We start from the raw sequence: 27,262 nt of genomic DNA, 5'->3' as shown, positions 1-27,262 counted from the left end.
TTGACGTGTTGCTAGGATACTGGAGTCTTGACTGATTCGATGTTTATCCATGTTCGCACATCATGAAAATTGTATTTTTTTTAATGTCTGGCTGGTAAATGAACAGTTATGGTAAAATAGGTCAACTTGGCCTGTAAATTGTGTAAATAATCTGGATAGCTCTCAACAAAAAGGTACTTGCTGTAGATGTAACAGTGGACGTTAATGGCTGCAGCCGGACTCTACAAATTAGATGTGGGAGACAGTTACCCCGCCAATTGTTTTCCCGTCCGACCATTGTTTCATCAACGAAAAAAAGGTATGAATTCACCACTCTCTAACAGCAATAGTATTCACTGTTCACTGTAGTCTTATCACTTCACTGATAGGCCTATAGAATGGCATTTGATTAATCTATCCAAGACTGTCTGGAATAAAATAATTCAGCATGGTGCTTGTTTTCTGTTGATTCGTTAGGGGCTGGTCACTGGCTGGTTGCTCACAGAAATGCAGTGGAACATAAATACAAAAATACACGAACTAAGAAATCAGAGGGAAACAGTTTTGCCTCAAACTCAATTGTGTCTGAGTGCACACGGGTTGAAGAGTGTGGTGCATCAGATATTCCTGGCTATACATTGGATGCTCCTCTCCTGGTAAGCAAAGAACACATTTGGTTTACAACTCTTTTTCATTTGAGAGAAAACCGCAAACCCATGCAGTAAACAATGAACAATGTATCTATGAAATAATATATTTAATCTCATTAGTTAATAAAAATAACTATTTTGAGATTGTTTTATATTGCCTTGTAGTTGTCATTGCATTGTGTGGACAAGCCATCTGACCTGTGTTCTGTTGACATCAGTGAGCAGAGATTGAATTTGGTAAGATTTGCTCTTTGAGCGATTCATTTAATTTAGTGTTGGATGAATTCAAACAGTCTTAGAATTCCAAGGGGAGATAGTTTATAGGTTTATAGGAAGTTTTTCTCTCTTTCTTCAACAGATCAATACAGAAGATTTCCTGGATTTTGAGAATGTTGCTTATGTCAACGCATCTGACAACAGTCTTACCATAGGTATATCATGTAATTATGTGTTTTTTTCTTCATTATTAAACATCTTATACATAAATGTTAATTTAAACAGAATAGAAAAGTAACAACAAAAATTATTTTCTGTTTCAGAGCCTTTTGGTAAATTCCCCTCCCTGAGGGAACTTGAGCTATCATTGAATGGCCTCTGCAATGTGACACTCAATGCGGAAGATTTCCCTCACCTGGAGGTAAAATTACACTATGGTTCTACAATACCCTGTACTCTCATGATTAACATGTTGGCAGAGGTATATTGGAAAGGCAGATACATTCATTGTTTAAGCCAGATGTTTTTAGATGTTCTAATTGAATCACTACACTGACTTGGATTGAGTAGGAATTACCTTCATCTCTGCCAACTAAATGATGTTTAACTGTATTTCATGTGACACAGGTGTTGGATTTGTCTTACAACAATCTGTCTGGTGATGACATCATGTCCATTGGTCTACTTCCCTGTCTGAAAGTCCTTCATCTCACCGGGAATCAACTTCAGTTTCTTCCTCCCAACCTGGCAGCCCCTCCCCATGGCCCCTCACAACGGTAAGTTTATGTTACTGGAATCAAATTGTTTTTATTGTAAATAGTCAACTTTTTACTGTAGGTAGGTGCAGTTTTCTGGTTTAGTTCACCCAGTCATTGATGAAACATTCATACTCAACAGGGTTTAACCACAGGAATTAAATGAGTGGCTTCCTGGTGTGCAAGTGTTCAGAAACGTGGCTCTTGTTAATTGTTATCTGCTTAATTAAAGTTTATGGTGTAGTACCCTACATTCCATTGGGTGGCAGTATAGAATCACAAAGAAGAGAGATTTACATTCTGTCTCGTTATACAAGTTTGCACCGAATACCTGCAAACAGTGATGGACAATACACACTTAAAGTAATTTTATGAAAACTATAAGTATGTGGAATAATAAGCTAATATTACCTCCTACTGAATAGCGCAAAGGATAATGGCATGCGATTTCAAACTCTTGAAGTGCTGATGCTAGATGACAATAAGCTGTCTTCTGGTGTCTTCAGCAGCCTTGCCAACCTGAAAAGGTCAGTCATTGTTTATAAAGTTAGTACTTTTACTGTCCACAGTATGGTAAATTAAGAAAATACTCCAATACATTACAGTACATAATACACACCTACCTGTATACCTACTGTATATATCTGTAAACTTCCATAGTAATATGGCATGTCCATTTTAGGCTACAGCATTTAAACCTGCAAGGGAATCGTATCTCAGAGGTACCAGAGTTGTTGCCGAGGAACCTGCAACAGAAGGGATATCTGCAACACCAGCAGGTGTTTCACAAACAAAATTGTGACGTACAGGACCTCAGGAATCACCGTGTCTCTGAGGGGTTAGAAACTGAATACATGAATGGTTGGTATGCCATATTTTAAAAATAACGTAGCTGGCTTGTACACTTCTTTGGACAATATTCATGTGTTTACTATTTCTTAAATCTAGCCCTCTCCGGCGTTCCGAAACACCAGCATGAACATATCAAGAACAGTTCAGAGGTACAAAGTTGTTATGGGGATTTGTATCACTTCTTTGTGCTTTTATTACTTCTTCATACTCTATAACACTAACACTTGCAACTTATTGCTCTTTTTTCTGCATGTTCTTTCTATTATAGGATGACTGTGGTCAATCCAAAAACTATTCCCCCATTCGCATATCCCTTGACACTGAGGAATCTTCTGGAGCATACGGTTTGCCACTACCAGAGCTTTGTTTCCTCAATCTTGCTGACAATAAGGTCTGTATATTGTCTGAATATATTTGGGAAGATAATACTGTAAGTAAGTGAAGTCACTTGTGTCTCATTATTGCCTCCAGATTGTTGAGGAAGAAGCACTGTTGTCTGTGGCCCTGTTTCCTATGCTCAGTGAGATTGTTATTCACTCCAACCCACTGACCACACAGAGAAGTGGTATGTTGACTCTCCATATTTATTTGAAGCCTTTATTAGATATGAATTTGAGCTTATGTTAAATAATCTATTTCAGTATGAACACAGACATTTTATTAAAGTTCCAATGCAGCCATTTGAATCTCACTATCAAATCATTTAATATGGTAAAAAAAAAAAAAAAAATAGCTTCTTAGCAAAGAGCAATTTCTCAAGCAACATTTTTGCTTGGACTGTCTGGGAGTGGTCTGGGTGGGTAGGGGAAAACTGAAAACTTGCTGTTGGCAGAGAGGTTTGGAACTCTCTTTCTTATTGGCTAATTTACCGCCTGGTGATGTCACCAGGAAGGCCAATACTCCATCCCACCAAAACAGGCTGCAATTTCAGGTGGTCTTTTCAAACAGCTATTACACGAAAAGGGCATTTATCAGAATTTTCTTAATTTTACAGTATTGTTCCTAACTCATAGTGTGGAAATATATATAAAACACAGGAAATAAAGTGTTTGACTGCACTGGGCCTTTAACTTTTTTTTCTTATCATTCATTGTATTTCCATCCAGGTGACCCACCACTTCTGACATACTTTCTCCAGGAAAGGTTGGGTATTAGAATTAGGCGCAAGAAGACATCAGAAGTTGTGAAGCCCCCTTTGATATTATGTATTGACTCAAAACGAAAGGTTTGAATGCAATATTCTTAATCCACATTTTGGCATAGCACATACTCATTTAACTAGGAAATAAGATATAACTGCACATTTTTGACTGCACAGTCTTAGTTTTAATTTAAATATTTTTCAAACTCAATGCATCTTACATCATTTGAGTCTAACAGAGACTAACTTTTGATTTTGAAACTAATTGAGGAACATTCATATTTATCTTTTTCTTCAGGTAAAAACCAAAATCCCAAAGGTAACAAAGGTGTCTTTATTGATTCTCCTTGAAGCACCTTGTAGTCCTGTCTTACATGATCCTGGCTCTCTGGAGGAGAAGCATGTTGAAGATCACTGTACGAATCCTCTCTCAGTAGAGAGAAAGTCAACAGAAAAGTCTGGCTGTTCCTCACACGCAATGGATGAGGAAAATAAACAGGAATCCGTGGGAACTGCTCATAGAGTCGAGGCAATAGAGGAGGCAATAGAATCATCAGATGATACCTTCCAAAATGGAGAGTCATTCTTTGTGACACAGGTGATTTGCATGGTCTCTTTCATGATATTCAGGAGGACAGTTATTTGCTTTGGTTTAACATGCCAATGTACAGTATGGTGACATGAGTATAATAGTTCACTTGTTATTCTCAGGTGACAGATTTACATGATGAATCTGAATACCATCTGCTATCTGACGAGACAGAAGAAGTCAAAGAGATTGAGGAGAAAAATGAGTCAAATGCAATTCCAGGAAAATTCAGAGGCTTTGAATTGCTATTGGATGCCAAACCAGATCCAGACATAGTGGAGCCTGTTGGTGAGAAGGACCCTTTTATGAATCATTTAAGTAGAATTTTCCTACGAGTTAACGGGATTGTGGGCAATTTCAATGCTGCACTCCCTTAAGTAATGTAATGTTATGTGTTCTACAGGACTACAACATACTGTGAGAATGTTGGAACAAAAACTCAAGAATCTCCTAGTTTACAGAGATTCCAAACCTAACCTTGATTGCCTGCAGAAGCCATATGAAGAGAAGGAGAAAAGGGTGAGCTATGTGAATAACATTCGAAGCACATGCCTACTAGTGAAAATGTCATATGATCTTATCTGTCACGTGTTATCTGCTTCAACCTGTTGAGTTGTGTGTCAGTCATCCATATTTAATAATAAAACAACAACAACCTTTAATTCTCAGATTGGAAATCTACCATCTCTGAGACCAAGAAAGCAGAGAGGAGAAAGAGTTGAAGAGATGCTCATACAAATAAACGAGAGGAAAACAATCAGCGAAATCCCTCTAAGTACTAAACCTCTTTTTATTGTCATCAATAACATGGGAAGTGAATATCTATCTATCTATTATATGTAATATTATTTGTTAAGTATGTAATCCTGTTCTTTCATAGCTAACGTCTTAGAAGGCAAGGGCGTCTTCAAGGATGAGTATGAAGAGGCTTTGACTTTGCTGAGGGATATGAAGAAAAGGTACAAGATGGTTCACATGAAGGCAGTGGAGCAAGCAACACGTATTGAGTATGAGAGGACCACCAACCACAAGTAGAGATTCACAAACTCTGTTACTTTCATGAAACATGAACATTAAACAGTCAACCAAACACTCGTCTTCCAAGTAATTTAGGTGAAGAGAATGATCAGCTACAAATTCTTTCTGGGCTGAAGGGAAAACGTTCTTATTGAGTTTATTTAGCCCATCTATGACAACTGGTATGTATAACATTATCATCATGCATTTGTTTGTCTGTTTCATTATTAAATAGCTCTGTTTCAACTATATTCAACCTTGACAAGAAGGTGACAGTGGATCTTGCAAATGGAGGCCGCTGTCACCCAGGCTTATGACAGAGTTTTGTATTTCAGTGGGGTATCAATCAAATCTGTTTTAATAAATTAGTTGGTAAAACAGTCTAACAAGGTGCCAATGTGATATGGGGTGTCGTGTCATCACTTCAACTTTGTGTGTCATTATGATGCTGTACAAATACTATGCAACAGACCCTGAACGCTTGATACTCTTGAACATATCCCGCGCAAACACTCATGACAGGAAGTAAATAAAGGGCCGTAAGTGACGTCGGTGTGTTCCCGCCTGAAACCGAAACGGAGGCAAAAGAGCTATCGAATAGATAGCAACATACATTGGACAATGGATGACCTATATTTGGATAATATTGATGAATTTGTCAACGACCAGAATAAAATCGTAAGTCACTTAGCTAACTAATCTATCTTGACCGATCCAACTAGCTGTTGGGGTCAGCTATCTGACTGCTCAGGCTAGCTACGCTAGATAGCTATCACTTGCCCACCTTGCTATTGTCGAATGATGCAGTGTAACGTTAGTTTTAAGACCGCAACAGGCCCCCAAATTGTGTGCTTACACAGTTGGTTCGGGAAACTTCGAGCTGTATTCCTTCCTAGAAGATAGGAATATAACGTACCAGATCGAGCTTGCAAGTCTCAGGGTAAACTACATAAATTGTCGGAACTAGAAGCACAAACATTTCGCTACACTCGCATTAAAATCTGCTAACCTTGTGTATGTGACCAATACAATTTGATTTGTATGGATCCCACAGATCTCTGTTGACAACAGACTGTTTTTTTTGTTATTGTGTGTGTGTTAACAGGTGACATACAAATGGCTGAGTCTCACTCTTGGGGTCCATGTCAACTTAGCCAAGCAGTGAGTATCCAGATCCAACCTCTTAAACTGCCTTTTGGGGGGTGGGGGTTTTAACCACCACCTGTAAATTACAACCAAGTCCATCACGATGCGTATATTTCAGAATGCTATATCATTACCTGGACCGCAAGAGGAACGAAAGCTCAACTCTGCTCCATGCTACCTACCTTGTGTCTGGCAAGTTTGTCAAGAATGGTACCACGGTAAGAGAACAAGCCAAAATGCCCAATTTCATTCACCATGCCCCTACATAACACGACATAAAACAGTAGGCCCATTTGGAAACAAAACGTTGGACATATACGATTCTTGCTTTGTTTTGGTATGTCTGTGTTTGTACTTAGGTTATTTTTCAATGCTTTTTTCCCCCTTCAGTGTCACAAGGTGTCAGTAGTGCAAGAGGATCAGTTGGAGGGTAAATGACCAGTTCACCTGCCTCCTTTCCTAACTCCATCTAGATGAATATGAAGTGTTGTGAATGTATTTGCACCCCTTCTGAAAAAACCTACACTCGATCCCTCCGATGTCAACAACTACAGACCAGTATCCCTTCTTTCTTTTCTCTCCAAAACTCTTGAACGTGCCGTCCTTGGCCAGCTCTCCCGCTATCTCTCTCAGAATGACCTTCTTGATCCAAATCAGTCAGGTTTCAAGACTAGTCATTCAACTGAGACTGCTCTTCTCTGTATCACGGAGGCGCTCCGCACTGCTAAAGCTAACTCTCTCTCCTCTGCTCTCATCCTTCTAGACCTATCGGCTGCCTTCGATACTGTGAACCATCAGATCCTCCTCTCCACCCTCTCCGAGTTGGGCATCTCCGGCGCGGCCCACGCTTGGATTGCGTCCTACCTGACAGGTCGCTCCTACCAGGTGGCGTGGCGAGAATCTGTCTCCTCACCACGTGCTCTCACCACTGGTGTCCCCCAGGGCTCTGTTCTAGGCCCTCTCCTATTCTCGCTATACACCAAGTCACTTGGCTCTGTCATAACCTCACATGGTCTCTCCTATCATTGCTATGCAGACGACACACAACTAATCTTCTCCTTTCCCCCTTCTGATGACCAGGTGGCGAATCGCATCTCTGCATGTCTGGCAGACATATCAGTGTGGATGACGGATCACCACCTCAAGCTGAACCTCGGCAAGACGGAGCTGCTCTTCCTCCCGGGGAAGGACTGCCCGTTCCATGATCTCGCCATCACGGTTGACAACTCCATTGTGTCCTCCTCCCAGAGCGCTAAGAACCTTGGCGTGATCCTGGACAACACCCTGTCGTTCTCAACTAACATCAAGGCGGTGGCCCGTTCCTGTAGGTTCATGCTCTACAACATCCGCAGAGTACGACCCTGCCTCACACAGGAAGCGGCGCAGGTCCTAATCCAGGCACTTGTCATCTCCCGTCTGGATTACTGCAACTCGCTGTTGGCTGGGCTCCCTGCCTGTGCCATTAAACCCCTACAACTCATCCAGAACGCCGCAGCCCGTCTGGTGTTCAACCTTCCCAAGTTTTCTCACGTCACCCCGCTCCTCCGCTCTCTCCACTGGCTTCCAGTTGAAGCTCGCATCCGCTACAAGACCATGGTGCTTGCCTACGGAGCTGTGAGGGGAACGGCACCCCAGTACCTCCAGGCTCTGATCAGGCCCTACACCGAAACAAGGGCACTGCGTTCATCCACCTCTGGCCTGCTCGCCTCCCTACCACTGAGGAAGTACAGTTCCCGCTCAGCCCAGTCAAAACTGTTCGCTGCTCTGGCCCCCCAATGGTGGAACAAACTCCCTCACGACGCCAGGACAGCGGAGTCAATCACCACCTTCCGGAGACACCTGAAACCCCACCTCTTTAAGGAATACCTAGGATAGGATAAAGTAATCCTTCTCACCCCCCCCCCCCCCTTAAAAGATTTAGATGCACTATTGTAAAGTGGCTGTTCCACTGGATGTCATAAGGTGAATGCACCAATTTGTAAGTCGCTCTGGATAAGAGTGTCTGCTAAATGACTTAAATGTAAATGTAAATGTATAAATGTCATCTGCGATGTGTTGTAGATGTGAAGTCGAAGCTGAGCCTGACCGTCAGTGTACACGTGTACAGTGTTCAGAAGGCAGTGCTGAAAGACAGTGGTCCCCTGTACAGTGCGGATTATGATGCTGTGAAAGAGAACCTAAGGAACTGCAGCAGGTATATCCGTCTTCGCACTTCCAACTTTACTCAGTCAAAATGATAGATTGAGAAATTGCTGTTAAATATAACGTTTGGTGAGTTATTTATCAGAACATACCAATCTATTTGCAGGTACAGTGCAATTCGCTGTGCCGATGCACTACCCATGTCCTCGACAGAGGTGCAGCAGGCTCATGAGATAACACAGGCCCCACCGCCAGAGACGGCGCACACCAAATCTGGCATCAATGGTCAATCTAGTCTGGCCTCTAAACCCTCCTCCAAGCAGTCCAAAGGCGTTATGGGAATGTTTGCAAACAAGAATGTCTCCAAGAATCAAGAGTCAAGCAAAGGGAGAACATTGGAGCAGAGAGAGGATGCACCTGTGGTACGTGTTTCTGTGCTCTGCAAAAGCCATGTGATGTTCATTTCATCCAGTGCAACCCATAATGCTATACCTTGTGATGTCACATTTATTTGATATTGTAGGTTGAGACCTCCAAAACTAAACCAGCTCCAAAGACACATCCTATGAGTAACTTCTTTGGGAATCAAGCAACCAGTGAGTTTTTCAACATTCACATATCATATATGGGGATATCGTTCTATAATTTCACATGTAAATACTGCACTATTGTCCTTTACATCTCTTAAGATAAATCCTGTATGTCCGCCACAGAAAAACCTGACAAATCCATCAAGGAAGAGGTAGAAGCAGCCCAGATGTCCTCTTCAGTGGATGTGAAGCCCTCAAGCTCAGTCCCTAAAGCAGAGACTCCTGTCAAGGAGGAACTACCAAAAGATGCTGAGGTTGAGAAAGATATTAGGTGTGTATTATTAACTCTTGTAGGAGTCCTTGTATGAATATACAACTTGTGTCGTAATTAGAAGTACCATGGGTACTGCAGTGATTATAAGAGAAAGTATTTGTTTGACACAGGGCTTGTATATTAGAACCAGTGATGGATCTTAAGGATTTTGGTCACCAGCCAGCCGGGCTAGTAGACTGATTAAAACTAGCCTTTTAACTAGCCTGGGCAACAGGGATCCTCAAATCAATCAAGAGGTGTCAGAGTAGGTTTAAAGAGCTATAATCTCAGCTAAAATCAGACACATTTACACACATTGGCTTAAACAGTAAAATCAGATTCGATTCTGGGGTATAATGTAATAGGTTTACTCTTCTCTTTGAGTTTGTCACCCTCCTCATCCTGGATTTCAGTGACAAAGGGTGGAGTGCGCTGAGTGTTGTTAACTGTGAAGTAGCGATACTTGTTAAAAAACAAAACAATAATTCACTGGCCACCGGGCTAGTTTGGCACATGTCACTTGGCACTTTGGCACTTGGCCCAGTCTGATAAGTGCTAGCGGGCTAGCTTAACTTCCATCCCTGCTCAGAACCAACATCTCGCAGAAACCTTGTCGTCTTGGTGAACGGTGAGTGTTTTGAATGGCATTTCCAGAATATGCTTTAACAGAATATTTTCCTTTCACTAGTAAGAGCAAGCGTCTTGACCATTCCGATAGTGAAGAGAAGAACGCGAGTCAGAAGAAGAACAAGCGTCGGAGGATAAAGAAGCCCCAGTCAGACAGTAGTGATGATGAGGGTAAGATGAGCTGTAAAGGGAGGGCATGCTTATTGCTCAGGCTCCCCTCGACATTCACACTGGACTTCAGAGTTCAACTGTTTCATGGTTAATAACAGAACTATTCTATGTTAGTTATTCCAGATTCTCCTCCAAGGTTGCAAGAACAGAGGGGCCCATCACCAAGCCTTGTGAATCAAAAAAATAAAGAACCTTTTGCTATTTCTCATTCAGATGTAAGCTTTCACATTTTATTTATTTAAGTACTAAACTGTTGAAGTTGCAGGATATAATTAGTAAGATTTTTCTTTTTAATGAATCTGTTTTTTTTATGACCAATTTGTAATGATCGTTATCTACCTATCAGTCCATGCAGGAACGTTTGGATTGTAAGCGGAGGAAGAGGAGACGCGTCTTGAAATCGCTCACCTTTTTGGATGACGAGGGATGCATTGGTAAAATATAGATTTTTTTTATTTTTTATTCTATGTTTCTATTTCTATTTTCCTGTAAACGTTTTGCCTAAGTATAACGCCTCTGACATACACATGACGCCTATTTCTTCTCCTTGAAGTGTGTGTGTGTGTGTTAAAGCTAAGATATATATATATATAGATCAGCATGTATGTGTATATGTATGTGCTGATCAATGTCTTAATGATGTCTGATCTCAAAACCATTTTAAACTGTCTACCTTCCAGTGACTGAGAAAGGCTATGAGAGTGAATCCTACTCTGAGACGGAGGATGACTTTAAGGCAAGTAAATCATCCCAGAAGAATCCAGACCCACCAAAACCATCAACTGGCATGAAAGGGGAGGAGAAGAGAAGGAAGAATGTTGCAGCCTCTAATAGATCAACTAAGCAGGCTTCTATTATGGGATTCTTTCAATGGAAATGACCGACATACTCGCAATGTACTGAACACTGAGAAGATTAACATCCATTTTGAGGGACTTGAGGCCTAGACTGACGCACATGATCAGATGCTCCGGAGGATGGATGTAGTTACTTGACTGGCAACATTTGGAAGAATGCTGTAATTTTTTTCCTATTTAAGAAAGAAAGAAAAAATAATTGGAATATATTTCCACATTACTGTATATGATAAAGTGGCATAAATATATCCACAACACATTGTAAAGTACCGTCAGAGCTAATTGACCATTGCCATGTTATTGTAGCATTTATTTTGGAGGTTTGAAACTGGTTACAATTCTGCAAGTATTTAAGGGTTCATACTGTGGGGAACCAGAACAGATTCTGAACAGCCGCAGTACGGCATGCTCTTACCTGCCTCTTCAACTGGTGCCTTTACTTGTGTTCGCTACAGTATATTAAAGCCAAGTTGAAACATTTTCAATATTCACAATATACAGTCTGATCAATCACAGAAATGGTTTGTGTAGAAAATGGGTATTCCCAAACTGGGGTGCAATGCCGTCGGGGGTACGCCAAATAAAAATGTGAATCACATAAAAATATATATTTTAAACATTTTAAAACTTTTTCCGCCCTCATTTTTAAACAGTCCATTTATATTTTCCAACAGGGCTATACATTGTGAGGTTTTTTTCTTGCCTGAGTAGCCTCGTTTCACTGCCAAAAATAAAATTAAACCATCTAGTGTTCAGTGAAATAACACAATGTCAAATACAGGTAGCCAAGTCAAATAATTAACATCCAATCACATTAACCGTTAATCTCTCCTGGGAATTCCACTAACGGTCTGTATGTAGCCAAACGTAGCTGCTGCTCATGTTGGTATCTGTACTGATGGTGCAAAAGCCATGACGGAGACAGTGGATTGGTAACGCGTGTGCAAGCAGTTGCTCCCGACGTCACTTGGGTACACTGCAGCATCCACCGAGAGGCTCTTGCTGCCAAGGGAATGCCTGACAGATTGAAAGACGTTTTGGGCACTACAGTGAAAATGGTTCACTTTGTTAAATCAAGGCCCCTGAACTCTTGTATTTTCTGCACTATGCAATGATATGGGCAGCGACCATGTAACGCTTTTACAACATACAGAAGTGCGCTGGTTATCAAGGGGCAAAGTATTGACACGTTTTTTTAAATTGAGAGACGAGCTTAAAGTTTTCTTTACTGACCATAATTTTCACTTGTCTGACTGCTTGCATGATGAGTTTCTCACACGACTGGCCTATTTGGGTGATGTTTTTTGTTGCCTGAATGATCTGAATCTAGGATTACAGGGACTCGCCGCAACTATATTCAATGTGCGGGACAAAATTGAGGCTATGATTAAAAAGTTGGAGCTCTTCTCTGTCTGCATTAACAAGGACAACACACAGGTCTTTACATCAATGTATGATTTTTTTGTGTGCAAATGAACTCAAGCTTACGGACAATGTCAAATGTGATATAGCCGAAGCACCTGAGTAAGTTGGGTGTGACAAAAACTCACTAATTCTTATGTTTAATAAATGTATTGTATAGTGTGTGTGTGTGTGTGGCAGGCTTACAATGATGGCAAAAAACAACATTTGAGAGTGCTGACCCTGGATCTAGAGGGGGTACGCAGCTGGAGGTTGAATGTTTGAAGGGGTACGGGACTATGAAGTTTGGGAACCACTGGTGAAGAAATTACAATGGTGGCATTTTAGATGCATCGTATCTTTGAGTAATAGGTTTGCTTCCTATGGTTTTGACATGCATGATATTACTTGGGCACAATCAGGCACTCAGGTTATGTTTGATACACAATGGTCTGCCTTTGGCAGGGCTTAACTCTGGAAGCACACTTTGGAATCAACTGGTGTCTGATCCAGTGCCACAGCCGTGTTATTGCTTGCCACATGGCTTGCAACGTCCCTTGATGCAGGATAGTACCCGGTCCCTTTGACAGGCTTATCAATTGAAACTGGCTCTCTGAATTTCATAGGACAAGATGAAATTACATTCATGTGCTTTGGGAATGTATGTTTGGATTAATTTCATCAATCAACAGTTACCAAATCTGAACTGACCCCAATCTTACTTTAGGTGCTCTGGGTCAAAAGCATGAAAGTTGAGATGCCAACATAAAGCATTACACATTTGTAATAGATCATATTATTGAATAATAAAATAACACATTGCGTGTGCCATGCAGTAAGCAGAGTTGCTTTCATGAGTAAAAGGCAACTGTTGAGCAAACCCATGCAATGGAAACACAGGCCATGGATGGTCTACACTGAGGCAGGGTTCCCTCTCCATGACTTGGCTATGCAACGAGGGAACATGATGAACTGTTTCCAGGTTTCTTCAAAGGTACATTGTGAGGGAGGGGCTGGGAGATTCATACACTATCACACGCAGCAGGAAAGAACTCTACGAGAGGATGGGGCATGCAGGTATGTGGACTAATAAATCTTTGTTTTTTGGTACATAAAAGAAAACAGTCAAAATCCCTGCATCTAGACTGATAAAAGTGATACTCAAAGAAACACTGAAAGCTGTGAACAAAACAAATAAAAGTGAAAACACAATTACTTATTTGCAGATTTGAAGTTTCCGAGCCCAACAACAGCACAACATCAAATATACTCTACAGATAGTTACCTACGGAGTCTAGAAGCCTATAGCATTATGTATTATTAAAAACTGACATGCTGAGACTTTATGATTAAAACTCAATTCAAGGAAAGAAATTAAAACACAGTGTCAGTCAGCTGTGCGTTTGCTAAAGGAGGAAAATTATTTCACAAATTTCAGAATTAGTTATACAATCAGCGTAGATTAAAGATCTCTACTGTGTAACATACAGTCAATTACAAAGTACTCCGACATTGTGGTTTAGTGTTGCCACACCACCTGAATGTGGTACTGAATGTGCACTCACTGCCCATCCCTTGATCACTGCCCATCCCTTGATCACTGCCCATCCCTTGATCACTGCCCATCCCTTGATCACTGCCCATCCCTTGATCACTGCCCATCTCTTGATCACTGCCCATCCCTTGATCACTGCCCATCCCTTGATCACTGCCCATCCCTTGATCACTGCCCATCCCTTGATCACTGCACATCCCTTGATCACTGCACATCCCTTGATCACTGCCCATCCCTTGATCACTGCCCATCCCTTGATCACTGCCCATCCCTTGATCACTGCCCATCCCTTGATCACTGCCCATCTCTTGATCACTGCCCATCCCTTGATCACTGCCCATCTCTTGATCACTGCCCATCTCTTGATCACTGCCCATCCCTTGATCACTGCCCATCCCACATATTGGTTTCACTGCCCATCTCTTGATCACTGCCCATCCCTTGATCACTGCCCATCTCTTGATCACTGCCCATCCCACATATTGGTTTCACTGCCCATCTCTTGATCACTGCCCATCTCTTGATCACTGCCCATCCCTTGATCACTGCCCATCTCTTGATCACTGCCCATCTCTTGATCACTGCCCATCTCTTGATCACTGCCCATCCCTTGATCACTGCCCATCTCTTGATCACTGCCCATCCCACATATTGGTTTCACTGCCCATCTCTTGATCACTGCCCATCTCTTGATCACTGCCCATCTCTTGATCACTGCCCATCCCTTGATCACTGCCCATCCCACATATTGGTTTCACTGGCCATCCCTTGTTCTGTCCCTCTCCTTGATTTCATGGTCTTGCCCACCTTACGATTTAAAAATGATATTTCAGCCAGGCAGATGTGGAATGCACTTTAAAAGCCAGGTGGAACAAATCAGTGGGCATTTAAAAAAATATATCAAGTGATTCCACATTACTATATTCAAACAGGCCTTGAGCACTGGATTTCTTCCCAGTCTCTGAATACATTAGATATGATGTTGTCTGTGGTAAACAGGCGCAGCCCATGCACATTCCTTCTGCAGTCTTAATTACAAGTATCTCTGTCAATAATCACATAAAACAACTAACATACATTACATTCATATTCTAACAAGCAGAAATACATGTTGAAATCTGAAGATAATATGGCATGGTAATTTACCTGCACATTTTAGTTAGAAGTGTTATTAAAAAACACTTGCCTGTAGAAAAACATCTATGATTGATTTCATGCATACAAATAATAAATATGTTGAGTTGCGTTTAAATACTATCTGTCATCATCACATGAAATCCTATGATTTACAGAGTACATCTGGAGGTTGTTATACAGTTCATTCATTGCTCTCCTGTTTTTTTTTATGTATAAAATAATGTTTGTGGTTATATTTATGTTTATTTTAGGTCCGCAGAAAACCCTAAATATGAAGTTATCTCAAGGTAAAGCATGCTGTAATAGATCTACATCTACAATGTGAAGACATACTACACTATACATATACAGCACACATTTGACTACTGGCACAGCCACTGCTCAACCTCTTGATACAATTGACTAAATTGCAAAGGCACCTATTGCCAGTAATCTTTATTGAACATCTCTCTCTCTCTCTCTCTGATTCTAGATGTTAGAGAAACATGTGGTTGTGAATTGCGTTTGAGAAAAACAGTTTGAGAGAAAAAACTTTTTTGTTCTTGTCTATTTTGAGTTCTTGTTCAGATTAATATCAACAAACAACTTTAAAGGGAAATAAACATTCACTTGTAATTTACTTTTATAATCCCTTTCTTTCTCTTCTTGAAAAACTCTTCAAAAGAAAATGATTAATTGAAAACAGGTTTTTACACATGCTCTTAGGACTTGGTGATGTAATAGAATATGGCTCTGCTCTCTGTCCAAAAGAAAACATAGGCAGACATAGCTGGGAAAGGCAATGAGGAGTCTGAGGATCTTCAGGAATTTATATCCTCGGGTCAATTTCAGTGTATCTGGGTGCGCCAGTATCTCCACATCTGGCTTAATCGTTGCAATCAAGCCTGAGAGATGTTTGGATACAACTGTTGTTTTGGATCATAAATTGAGGCCTAACAGTAGGAGAATACTACTGTGTGGGGAGACTGAAACAGTTCATTTGGCTCTGGGGCCAAGCAGCTGATTACCTCACCAACACTCCTCATTAATCAATGTGCCAAATGAGTTTATTCAAGATTGGCCCCATTCATCATAGTCTTTTTGATGCACAAGTATACTTAGAAACTGTAGTACACACTTAACATGAAATCATAGGGCGAGTGATTGAATGGTCCATAATTGTACATTTGTAGTAAATTTTTCTCTTGAACAATAATCATTTCAGCGATGAACAAAAATATTCCTGTGAAACCTGGTCTTGGTTTATCAATCATGCCTCCATCACAAGCATGTGTTTAAAAATGTGAACCTCTAACAGTGGGGTTCAGGAAAGAGGGTGTAATGACTGAAGTGTTTATGACATGAATCCCAGTATTGTCCATATTTTCTTGGCACTGCCCAGATCATCAGCTGAAATGATCAGGGCCAACTTAATTAAGGAAAGGGGTAGGGTGTAAAAAACAGTGCCCTTAATAGATTTCGGAAGTATTTTGATGAAGCAAAAACTCAGGGGTTCTCTTGAACACCTTAATCAGCTATGAAAGCAAACACATCTATCAGACTTAATTAACTTAACACAATTTGGCTCCCTTTGAATCAAAAGACTGCCTGATTGATTTTCAATGCCTCAGTTCCTCACAAACACTGTTTCTGTGAGGCACCATAATTATGGTGTAGCAGCCTAGGGACAGATATTTCGAATATTTATTTAGTTTGCTCACCTCACCTGCCTCCATCTACTGCAACTAACGGCTCGCTGTAGCCCGTTATCCACAGGAAATGGCTACATTTCGGATAAGTTGTGGGCTCGTACAGTAGGCCCATAGACTGTAGCTATCTTGTAGCATACAATAATATATTGTTGCTACTCACACGTTGAGACACTTTTCAATAGAACTACAGATGTAATTACAGTATTGTAGTAAATATTCTTACTCCGATTCTAACCCTTAATGTACTTGAAATAGTGAGGTTTCTTCAGTTCTGTGAGAATTCCCTGGTCTGACATATTCTCTAACAATGGGCAGCAGCAGGGTTGAGTAGACATGCTCCTACAGAGAGCTGACCCCACTACCTGATTTATACCCACTGACTGCCCCCAGCTGTTACTATTGCCTGAGCCAAGACTAAGCATGCATAGCTGAATTGGCCAAATGCTACTTAGAGGGAATTTGAAACGTCCTCTCCAAAAAATTAACAGACCATATAAATGCTGAAAAGTTTAAAGATTTTCCACCAGCAATAAAATATAGAACCGTTAATGTGACAAAAAAATTCAGCACCACCACCCCTGTTCACTACCTGGCCTGCCACAATGAGGGATGCTGTACTTTGCGTTATTATCCGGGATCAAGTTACTTTCTCTAAATATAACACTGCATTCTGGCATATAGCAAATACTTTCTCATTCATCAATTTGGAAGAGAAATAAGATGTGTTTTTTTATGGAGAAGTGGAAAGAGGCACATCTACCTCCTTTATGGAAGAGGACCACCTTGAACCTCTCAAAATAAGATATTGCCAGGAACTGTCAAGTCCAACAGCCTGTTGAAATAAGTCACAGCTTCATTGTAAAACTATTAAGGTCTACAACTGAGGGGCTTCTGTTTCAAAATATTTTGTCAGGCCTTTAGTGAGAGATGGGCAGCAATGTCTGGCGCAAAGTGTGAAGCCAACACAATGAGTCATTGTAGCTGTGAAGGGAGAGAGTGGACTGTTGGGGTTCACAGATGAGGGATATTAGTCACAAGTCTGTGCACTGTTCCCATATCGACAGGACTCGGTGTATGGCTCTTATCTACTGCAATGAAAATGGCACAGGGATAAATGGGCTTATCTTACACCTGTTGACCTAAACAAGCCTTTTGACAAGCTGTTCACAGGGCAGCTCAACTCAAAGGCGAACATGGATTTCAGATGATGTGATCATAAGCCAGCTTCTCAATGTGTGTAGAACAGTAATGACATGCTATCTCAATAACTTGTCATAATAGTTATTTGATGTGGTAGAACAACACTCCAATAATATCCTACATTTTTAAAGACCAAGGATTTATTTTTCTTGGGTTTGGTGTATTATACATACTGCAAAGAATCAAATTGTGTCTAACTATTTGACAAGCATGTTACTGTTGTGCTCTATCCCAGTGTGTCCCAAACTCGGTCCTTGGGCCCCCCCTGGGTGTACGTTTAGTTTTTTGCCCTAGCACTACACAGCTGATTCAAATAATCAAAGCTTGATGATGAGTTTGTTATTTGAATCAACTGTGTAGCGCTAGGGCAAAAAACGAAACGTGTACCTGAGGGGCAGGACTGAGTTTGGGAAACCCTGCTCTATACCTTTTTTTAAAAGACTGGGTCATCCATCAACAGTATTCTTATTTTTCAATATTATTCCTCCCTGAGCCCTCTCTTCTTCAGTTCTCTGTATTGGAAAATGTTGGTGTCCTTCCAACTCATGACCTACATTTATATCAAATTAACAGAGCTCTATTGTTGTGCTCATCCTGTTAGGCCATTACAACCCTTGAGAAAACAAACTATAGCACTGGAGCACAAATCCAAATTACAGGCACAATTTATAAATGAGAAATCCCTCTGGTCCGACTGGTCCGACTGGGTTCACTGGAGGGTAGTCAAAGGAATAACAACAGTCTGATTTGTGCAGGAATTCTTGCCTCAGGTAGAGCTCAACTAAATCATATTTTTGGTTGGCTCCAACTTTTAGCCTTGTCAATCACGTGCAAGAATGCCTTGCCACTGTGCAAAGGGAAAAAAGACGCATCAAGTACTGAAATCACATATAATCCTATGGAAACGTGGTCTGTAGAAAACTGGCCAAACATAATGATAAACACCTCAGAGAACATAATAGAAAGTAGTTCCAGCAAACCAATGTAGCCACTCTTATGACAGTACATACAACTGCTGTTGCAGGGCAATACCGATGCCCAGATATCAAACCCACATTTTCTGAGGAAAGCCCTATATGTATACTGCCCTACCAAGAAAAAAGGCTGTAACTGCTCATAGCGTGGAACTGAGAAAAATTGCTTTTATTTACCTTGGTTTCACAGTAACTTTATGCAGTTACTGCTAACATGACCCCCATTTTCTCCAAAACACAATAGAGGCAGGATACTTGTCCACATGATTAAGCATGTACAGTGGGGCAAAAAAGTATTTAGTCAGCCACCAATTGTGCAAGTTCTCCCACTTAAAAAGATGAGAGAGGCCTGTAATTTTCATCATAGGTACACTTCAACTATGACAGACAAAATGAGAAAAAGAATCCAGAAAATCACATTGTAGGATTTTTAATGAATTTATTTGCAAATTATGGTGGAAAATAAGTATTTGGTCAATAACAAAAGTTTATCTCAATACTTTGTTATATACCCTTTGTTGGCAATGACAGAGGTCAAACGTTTTCTGTAAGTCTTCACAAGGTTTTCACACACTGTTGCTGGTATTTTGGCCCATTCCTCAATGCAGATCTCCTCTAGAGCAGTGATGTTTTGGGGCTGTTGCTGGGCAACACGGACTTTCAACTCCCTCCAAAGATTTTCTATGGGGTTGAGATCTGGAGACTGGCTAGGCCACTCCAGGACCTTGAAATGCTTCTTACGACGCCACTCCTTCGTTGCCCGGGCGGTGTGTTTGGGATCATTGTCATGCTGAAAGACCCAGCCACGTTTCATCTTCAATGCCCTTGCTGATGGAAGGAGGTTTTCACTCAAAATCTCACGATACATGGCCCCATTCATTCTTTCCTTTACACGGATCAGTCATCCTGGTCCCTTTGCAGAAAAACAGCCCCAAAGCATGATGTTTCCACCCCCATGCTTCACAGTAGGTATGGTGTTCTTTGGATGCAACTCAGCATTCTTTGTCCTCCAAACAAGACGAGTTGAGTTTTTACCAAAAAAAGTTATATTTTGGTTTCATCTGACCATATGACATTCTCCCAATCTTCTTCTGGATCATCCAAATGCTCTCTAGCAAACTTCAGACGGGCCTGGACATGTACTGGCTTAAGCAGGGGGACACGTCTTGCACTGCAGGATTTGAGTCCCTGGCGGCGTAGTGTGTTACTGATGGTAGGCTTTGTTACTTTGGTCCCAGCTCTCTGCAGGTCATTCACTAGGTCCCCCCGTGTGGTTCTGGGATTTTTGCTCACCGTTCTTGTGATCATTTTGACCCCACGGGGTGAGATCTTGCGTGGAGCCCCAGATCGAGGGAGGTTATCAGTGGTCTTGTATGTCTTCCATTTCCTAATAATTGCTCCCACAGTTGATTTCTTCAAACCAAGCTGCTACCTATTGCAGATTCAGTCTTCCCAGCCTGGTGCAGGTCTACAATTTTGTTTCTGGTGTCCTTTGACAGCTCTTTGGTCTTGGCCATAGTGGAGTTTGGAGTTTGACTGTTTGAGGTTGTGGACAGGTGTCTTTTATACTGATAACAAGTTCAAACAGGTGCCATTAATACAGGTAACGAGTGGAGGACAGAGGAGCCTCTTAAAGAAGAAGTTACAAGTCTGTGAGAGCCAGAAATCTTGCTTGTTTGTAGGTGACCAAATACTTATTTTCCACCATAATTTGCAAATAAATTCATAAAAAATCCTACAATGTGATTTTCTGGATTTTCTTTCTCATTTTGTCTGTCATAGTTGAAGTGTACCTATGATGAAAATTACAGGCCTCTCTCATCTTTTTAAGTGGGAGAACTTGCACAATTGGTGGCTGACTAAATACTTTTTTGCCCCACTGTATTTAATGTAGAAAAAATGACATTAACTCATTTTCAACCAAATGAGCAGTTACTGCCTTTTTGCTTGGTAGGGCAGAATAGCCCAATGAACTAAAGCCATGGCGTCTCAGGCAAGGACCTTCCAGTACAAACTCAAATGTCTACAGAATGTACAAACAAACATGTCAAACAAACCAATGTTGTACGCTCTGCCTCAAAATGACATCTGTTAGCATATTTGTATTTACAATAAATATGTTAATTAATATTTCTCGGTACATTCTGAAAAGGCATACAATTTCAAACAGCAGTATTTAGCAGAACGGTAAAGTGATTGTAAATATGGTCTACTCTATAAAGGTGTTATTGCCAGATGGCTGTCTAATTTACCCAGTGTATTTTTCTATTATATACATGTACACCTGTATTTTTTAGACAACTGTTTTTACTGTATTCCAGTATGCCAGAAAACAAAAATGAGATATAACTAATTCATTTAAAGTATTTTTTGCATTTTGGTTTCTTCTACTACCAAATGCTACCAACAATGTTGACAATTCTGCTGACAATATGGAACATCACATTGTAATGAGTTATGATGACATTTAAAAATAAACAAAAGCTTGTTATTCTATAACCAATAAGCAGTGCTATGTTTCATGTTTAATGAAATGCATATGAATGCTGTGCATTTTCCATTGATGTCAAAGTCAGGGGATGAGAGTTAAGAAGAGCACAGGCTTTCTAGCTGGTATGGGTACAAGAACTTCACTACCTCCCTGATCCCATCCTCACAGGTCCTGGTCTTGGGAAATTCCTTCTGATTGTCTTCTTCCTCCTTGAATCTTTTCCAAGTCTCTGTGTAAAAAGAACAAAGAATTGACATGTTGCCATCCAACAGCAGACAAAAAGCGTACAAATCCATAACTTTTTTTCCCTCAGCAGGAAACAAGATGGTCACTGACAAGAGGAAGCAGCCATTTTTGAATCAGTTGAAATGAAATGAAATTTCCTTTGGTCTACAATATGTCTGGTTGGTCTATGACCTTATGTCTAGAAATGGTTTGAGCTGTATTGCCTAACAATTCAGATTGGCAAAACAATGGAAAAGCTTTACTTAAAAGAAACTAAAGGATTACAAGATTTAGAACTAGAGAACTTTTAAATGACCGGAAAATAAAGGTAAGCTAAAAAAACAAAAACAAAAACACACAAAAAACATGGATAAACTCACCTTCATCCAGTGTTGTCAGTAAAGTGTAGTCATCTGGATTATCTAGAAGATCTTTCTTCAGAACATCCCCAGTTTCCATTAATTGTAAAACTCCTGGGAAAAGTGAAAATACATATTGGGTGACATTCCAAACAGTTAGGTAATCCACAGCTGTAGCTTTGTTATTAACACTGCCATGCTAGTGCCCTCTAATGCTTCCCCCCTCCTATTACCTCCTACTGTCTTCCATACTTGCACTTCAACTTCAGCAGTCCCTTGTCTTTCAATAGCAATTATCCTAACTGTGTCCTCTGTGTGAACCTTTGACGATGGCTTAACTTTGTACACCAAGAGGTTGTTATTGTCATGTCCAAGATTCATGTTTATGTAACAGTCAGTCCTGTTGCTCTCAGCATTATGTTCTAGGGGCAGAAATCAGAGAGATTAAAAATGTATATTGTTCAAAACCTATGGTTAAAATAATTTTCTGAATTGCATTGTGAATACTGCTGAGCTACAGTACCTGGACAAATCTTGCAGCATTTCCCCTCGGTTTTAACGGGATTTTGGCATGGATACTGGCTGGGACATGAGAGGCGTTTGCAGTCCTGTATGCCATCCTTACAGGTGCACAAAATGCACTCCAGGACCTTCCCCAGGACTGGGTGCCACACATCACCATGAGAGTAGGTGTTGCCGCTGTACTGACATGCTGAGAGAAATAGGAAAAACATATATGCTCTAGTACTACATATTATTACAATCACAGAGCTGTAAGAGTTAGAATATATTGACTGCTCAATGACCAGGGAAGTGACTCCCTATTGTAGGCCATGAAAATAGTACTACTATTAATAGGATAATAATAATAATAAGATGAATAGCATTAATTAATATTATTAATATTATTAATTATTGTAGGGCTATCATTTAACTCTCACCCTTCTGGTGCTTTTTCTGCAGCAGGAAATTCACGGTGGTCTCTGCAGCACCTTTGAAGTGGAGCTTGGGCAGGCTCAGGCCTCTGGGAGTACCCCTGACTGTGGATGGAGTAGAGCGGACAGACCGCCCTCGGAACTGCTCTCCAGCACACTGGTCCACTGAATGCCTCTTGTGTATTCACAGAGACAAATAGACACAGTTATTATGGGGTTATTTTGGATTTATGTGCAGTTCCGATGCCAGTGAGTTGGAACCCCACCCCACTCCAGGTAAACTTGATTTACATGCCCCACAAATGAAGATTAAATATTAGTTGTTGTCTTCTCTGCAAAGGTGTGGTGTTTTGGATGTTATGGTTTGACAAATCTACAAGACTAAACCCATCAATGAATGAACAGAAAACCACCTACAACGCCTCGGTTCAGCTGTTGGCCTACATCCTCCACTGATGAGTACCCATTAATGCCACCATCTAATCAAAGACAAATGAAGAGGATATACATTGACTTCGTTTACAACAGAAAGTAGGGTGAGAATCTGTGGTAAGAAACAGATGTGATCACCTTTGCACACCAGACAGCAGGTATCTGGGAATGAGACTGGTGAGGAGCAGGTCAGTGGCTGGCAGGTTTTCAGAGCACAGAAAATATTTCCATTCTAAAAACAAATGTGGAAGAAAGCCAAAGGAAGAACAGAAGTGATTGTAGACATTGCCAGCCCTAGCTTTTTGGGGGCCCGAAGCTAAATGTTGTTTCGGGGCCCCCAACTCGCGAGAAAAACATTTTAGTGGCTTCCCTATAGAGATAATTTTCTAGAGATAATTTTTTTAACAAGTTAATTTCCTGCAATTCTACTCATTTTGCCATGGTGCGGAGATAGAAATGTGCAGTTTTAGAGCCAATTTCCTGCAATTCAGCACAATGCCATAGGGTGGGGATACATTTTTGCAGTTTTAAAGCTAATTTCTTGCAGTTCTACACACTTTGCCATATCTTTTGCCATGTTAATATGATATCTGAGTGAGAGTGACTAACAAAACCAATGGATAGAAATTTGGGAACATGCCCTTTCTTGCCCGGTCGATAATTCAACCAGGATTACTACAAGTTTAGATAGTTGGCTAGACTAACATACCAATCTGAAAATGTTTTGCTGACATTGGCTAATTGAGTGATTGTCAGTGACTGAAATAACAAGAAAAAAACTGCTGATGCTCAACCAAATATTAAAATTGCACCTTGTGTATTCTACTATTCTAACTCTCAACAGTAAGTTGAGACCAAACTGAGTTCCAAAAAAAAAAAAAAAAGAGTCGCTTACTGCTACAGGGAATTGTAGATACATTAAGAGCTCCAGTATTATGGCTGACACATGAGGAAAAACTCCCAGTTACGTTCTCAGAGTAATGAGCTGTACACCATAAACTAGAGGAAGAGAGTGTGACTTACTGAACATGTGCACATGACACACTGGTTGGTTTGTCGAGATGGGAAGAGGTCATGGTTGGCAAAGGTCTCCCCTGGTTGGTATAAAGTTCCATTATACCTGCAGGACTTCACTGAGGCTCTCAAGCCTGCTGGAATCCTAGGCTCATCTGAGCAGATAATGAATGGTAAGCACAAGATGAGTAAGTGAATGCCAAAGCAGGATGTTTTTGTTTTACACACCTCTAGCCTTATTTTCCTCAAGGATAGAACTGGTGTATGCAATTGAAGATCAAGTCCTGTGACTAGACATGGCATAAAAGCACACAGGTACTACTATACCAAATGGAGTCATAGAAATTATTAAATAACTTTATTGTACTGCCTGTGTGTGCTTATTGTATGAGAATGCCTGATCCTACCTGTACAGCGAGGGCAGCACTGCTGAGAGTCAGTCACTGGGTTGTCACATCGCAGAGTAGGGCACTTAATTGTGTTACATTTCACATGGCCTGTCTATGAGGGAAACGTTACATGGTTTACGGGCATACCTTGAAATCCCACCCACCAAAACCCTTTAAAGCAACTGCCAATATGATGTATAGCCAGTAGCCTAAATCCTATTTGCACACAGTAGCCTACAATCCAATACTCAGGTTTAGACAGTTTGATACAGTAGCGTATAGGGCAGTGTTGGGCTTCTTTTGGTACACTTTTACATGGTTTCATATTAGGCTACAGATGTGACAAAACTGACCAATGATGTACTCTAATTCTATGGGTACAGTACCTCAGTGCAGGAACACCGCATACAAAACATGAAACCAAAGGGTTCCAGATAAGGATGCCAGCTGTCTCCAGGACTGTATGTTTTCTCTTTGAAAGAACAGAAAACTGCAGACACTGGGTGAAAAAAAATGGAATATGGAAAGTTATTCTAGCAGTAGAAGCACTTTAATATGAAGCAAATCAGGAATTGTCATAAACAGAAAACGAAAGACTAATCTAATAAAAAAGTATCTTCCATGGCTCACAAACCTGTCAGAGTAATAACTGCTAATATCTTCTGGCAAAAAAACATGTGGATTAAATCAGTATACTGTCATAATTGATGTTATGTGGTTATATAATTAATGTTGTGGTTATAATTAATACATTTCAACCGGAATTAGCACAATTTAATACAGTTTAATACTACACTGACCTTATAGACACGCTGTATAAACTTGCCAAATATACAAAAAAAGTTGGTTGCAACAATGATGAAATCCAGAAAAGGAAAAAATAACATAAACCCATGTTTGATCGCCAGTAGTGAGTAGTTGTAGTGTGTTCCTATAGTAAAACTCTTCGTTTGATTTGAGCTACAGACGCATTTCATCAATTGTGGATAACGGCTTAACTTTAGATTTGCAGAGACAGTCTGTCCTACCTTTTCTTGCTCTTATAACATCCGAAGCACAACCAACGAACAAACAGATGCAAATTAATAAGAATATATGCTTCATGTTGGGGGATAAATCCTTGTCAATATGAAATGAAATAGCAGCAACTGCGACAGCAAACCCCAGGACAGTGTGAAACTCCCCATAAAATCACGAATTTATTCTTGGTTTTCATCGAAGGCGCCTCCTACAGGAAGAATACGCCAATTTATAAACTGGGTGAAGTGAATGATGTGATGTTGTCAAAGAAAATGGAATGAATAAATCTAAGTTTGTTGGTTGTCAAGTAGGCCTAAAGTAGGAATAAAGCCTATAGATATTGTCAAATAACTTATTGGAGGCAGAGCATATTATTACTGTGTCTCAAATGCACAGTAGCCCTAACATAAACATGTACAGTATAACACCCTGCTAGACATGTCAGTGACATTATGGGTGCGTTCGTAAATTCACTCTGGCTATCTACTCCGATTTCAGAGCACTCTCGTCTGTGTGCCAGAGCGCAGAATAACTGATGAATTTACAAACACTTAACACCCGTTGAATATAGCCGGTGTCAGTAAACGTCGGGAAAAAAAACATAATTAAATTGTCAACAGCAGTTAGTCACCAACGCTCTGGACAACATAACACCCTATCCAGCTTTGCTAGGGTGAGTAAAATGGTCAGAATGAGATTCTCTCATTTGTGTCTGGAAGTAGCTAGCAAGCTAGCCAATGTTAGCTTGGGTGCTTGACTGCCGTTGTGAGGTCAGAACGCTCGGATCAACCCTACTCCTCAGCCAGCACAACACTCTGAATTTACTAATGCCCAGAGCACACTCTGGCACTCCAGATTGAACTCACCCGCTAATGAAAGTGGGATGGGAGCCTGTGATGTCATAATAAAAATGTGATGGGAGCCTATGATGTCATAATTGAAATGACCTCCTTGTGGTCAAAAGCCTGCCACTAATTTGTCAAAGATTCTAAGGCAGGTAAGACCTTTCAATACGGAGAACCACATTCCTACTGGAGCACAATGGTTAGAACCCGTGCGCAAGTGGCGCTGCTTGCTCAACGCAACAACCAGCATCTGGGTCGCCGTGGAGGGCCACAAAGTCTGAGGCCCCGTCATGACAGACTTCAGAGAGAGAGGCCTCGGAGTCGACGCCCCCGATGTCAAGTGGGTCCGATGGTTGAGAAATGGAGATGGCCACGAAAACGATTAAGCTTGCTTCCACAGTCAAGATCATTCGCAGATGTGAGACGAGGACTGAAGGGCCGACGCGTGGTACTTCGTGTTGGAGAATTGCCCAATTAGAAATGAAAGTGCAGATTGATGCCTCAAAGCTTTAAAACATTTGTAAAGATACTTTTAGGCCTACTGTTTTTGTTCTCTAGACATCTAGCTACCCTCCTAAAAATGGTAAAAGGGCCTACAAGTGCTACCAA

At 40.8% G+C, this 27,262-nt stretch overlaps 3 protein-coding genes across 3 annotated transcripts; 1 reads left to right on the top strand and 2 right to left on the bottom strand.

Annotated features, from left to right (window-relative positions):
* The first annotated feature begins 5 nt into the window (after positions 1-5).
* Positions 6-5,601, top strand: xrra1 (X-ray radiation resistance associated 1). Its single transcript, XM_071364465.1, has 17 exons — positions 6-298; positions 457-635; positions 795-866; positions 988-1,060; positions 1,169-1,266; positions 1,473-1,621; positions 2,026-2,127; positions 2,283-2,461; positions 2,549-2,601; positions 2,721-2,843; positions 2,924-3,017; positions 3,559-3,677; positions 3,892-4,191; positions 4,305-4,470; positions 4,586-4,701; positions 4,852-4,957; positions 5,063-5,601. Exons 1-17 carry the CDS (start codon positions 205-207, stop codon positions 5,215-5,217), a joined length of 2,178 nt encoding a protein of 725 aa, XP_071220566.1. The 5' UTR covers positions 6-204; the 3' UTR covers positions 5,218-5,601.
* Positions 5,602-13,760: 8,159 nt separating this feature from the next.
* On the bottom strand, positions 13,761-14,336 carry LOC139551875 (uncharacterized). The gene is made up of 2 exons (XM_071363223.1): positions 13,952-14,336; positions 13,761-13,792 (listed from the first exon to the last, which is right to left on the bottom strand). The coding sequence occupies exons 1-2, from the start codon at positions 14,334-14,336 to the stop codon at positions 13,761-13,763; spliced, it is 417 nt and encodes a 138-aa protein (XP_071219324.1).
* A 6,672-nt stretch (positions 14,337-21,008) lies between these two features.
* chrdl2 (chordin-like 2) lies at positions 21,009-27,185 on the bottom strand. Its single transcript, XM_071364460.1, has 11 exons — positions 25,817-27,185; positions 25,175-25,287; positions 24,807-24,900; positions 24,409-24,554; positions 23,524-23,617; positions 23,371-23,432; positions 22,960-23,128; positions 22,542-22,730; positions 22,252-22,440; positions 22,040-22,132; positions 21,009-21,663 (listed from the first exon to the last, which is right to left on the bottom strand). The coding sequence occupies exons 1-11, from the start codon at positions 25,890-25,892 to the stop codon at positions 21,530-21,532; spliced, it is 1,359 nt and encodes a 452-aa protein (XP_071220561.1). The 5' UTR covers positions 25,893-27,185; the 3' UTR covers positions 21,009-21,529.
* Positions 27,186-27,262: the final 77 nt, after the last annotated feature.

This window comes from Salvelinus alpinus, chromosome 24 (genome assembly GCF_045679555.1).
Source record: "Salvelinus alpinus chromosome 24, SLU_Salpinus.1, whole genome shotgun sequence".
NCBI lineage: Eukaryota > Metazoa > Chordata > Actinopteri > Salmoniformes > Salmonidae > Salvelinus > Salvelinus alpinus.
The sequence above is the reverse complement of the archived record's forward strand: the minus strand, read 5'-3'. Positions and strand labels throughout refer to the sequence as shown.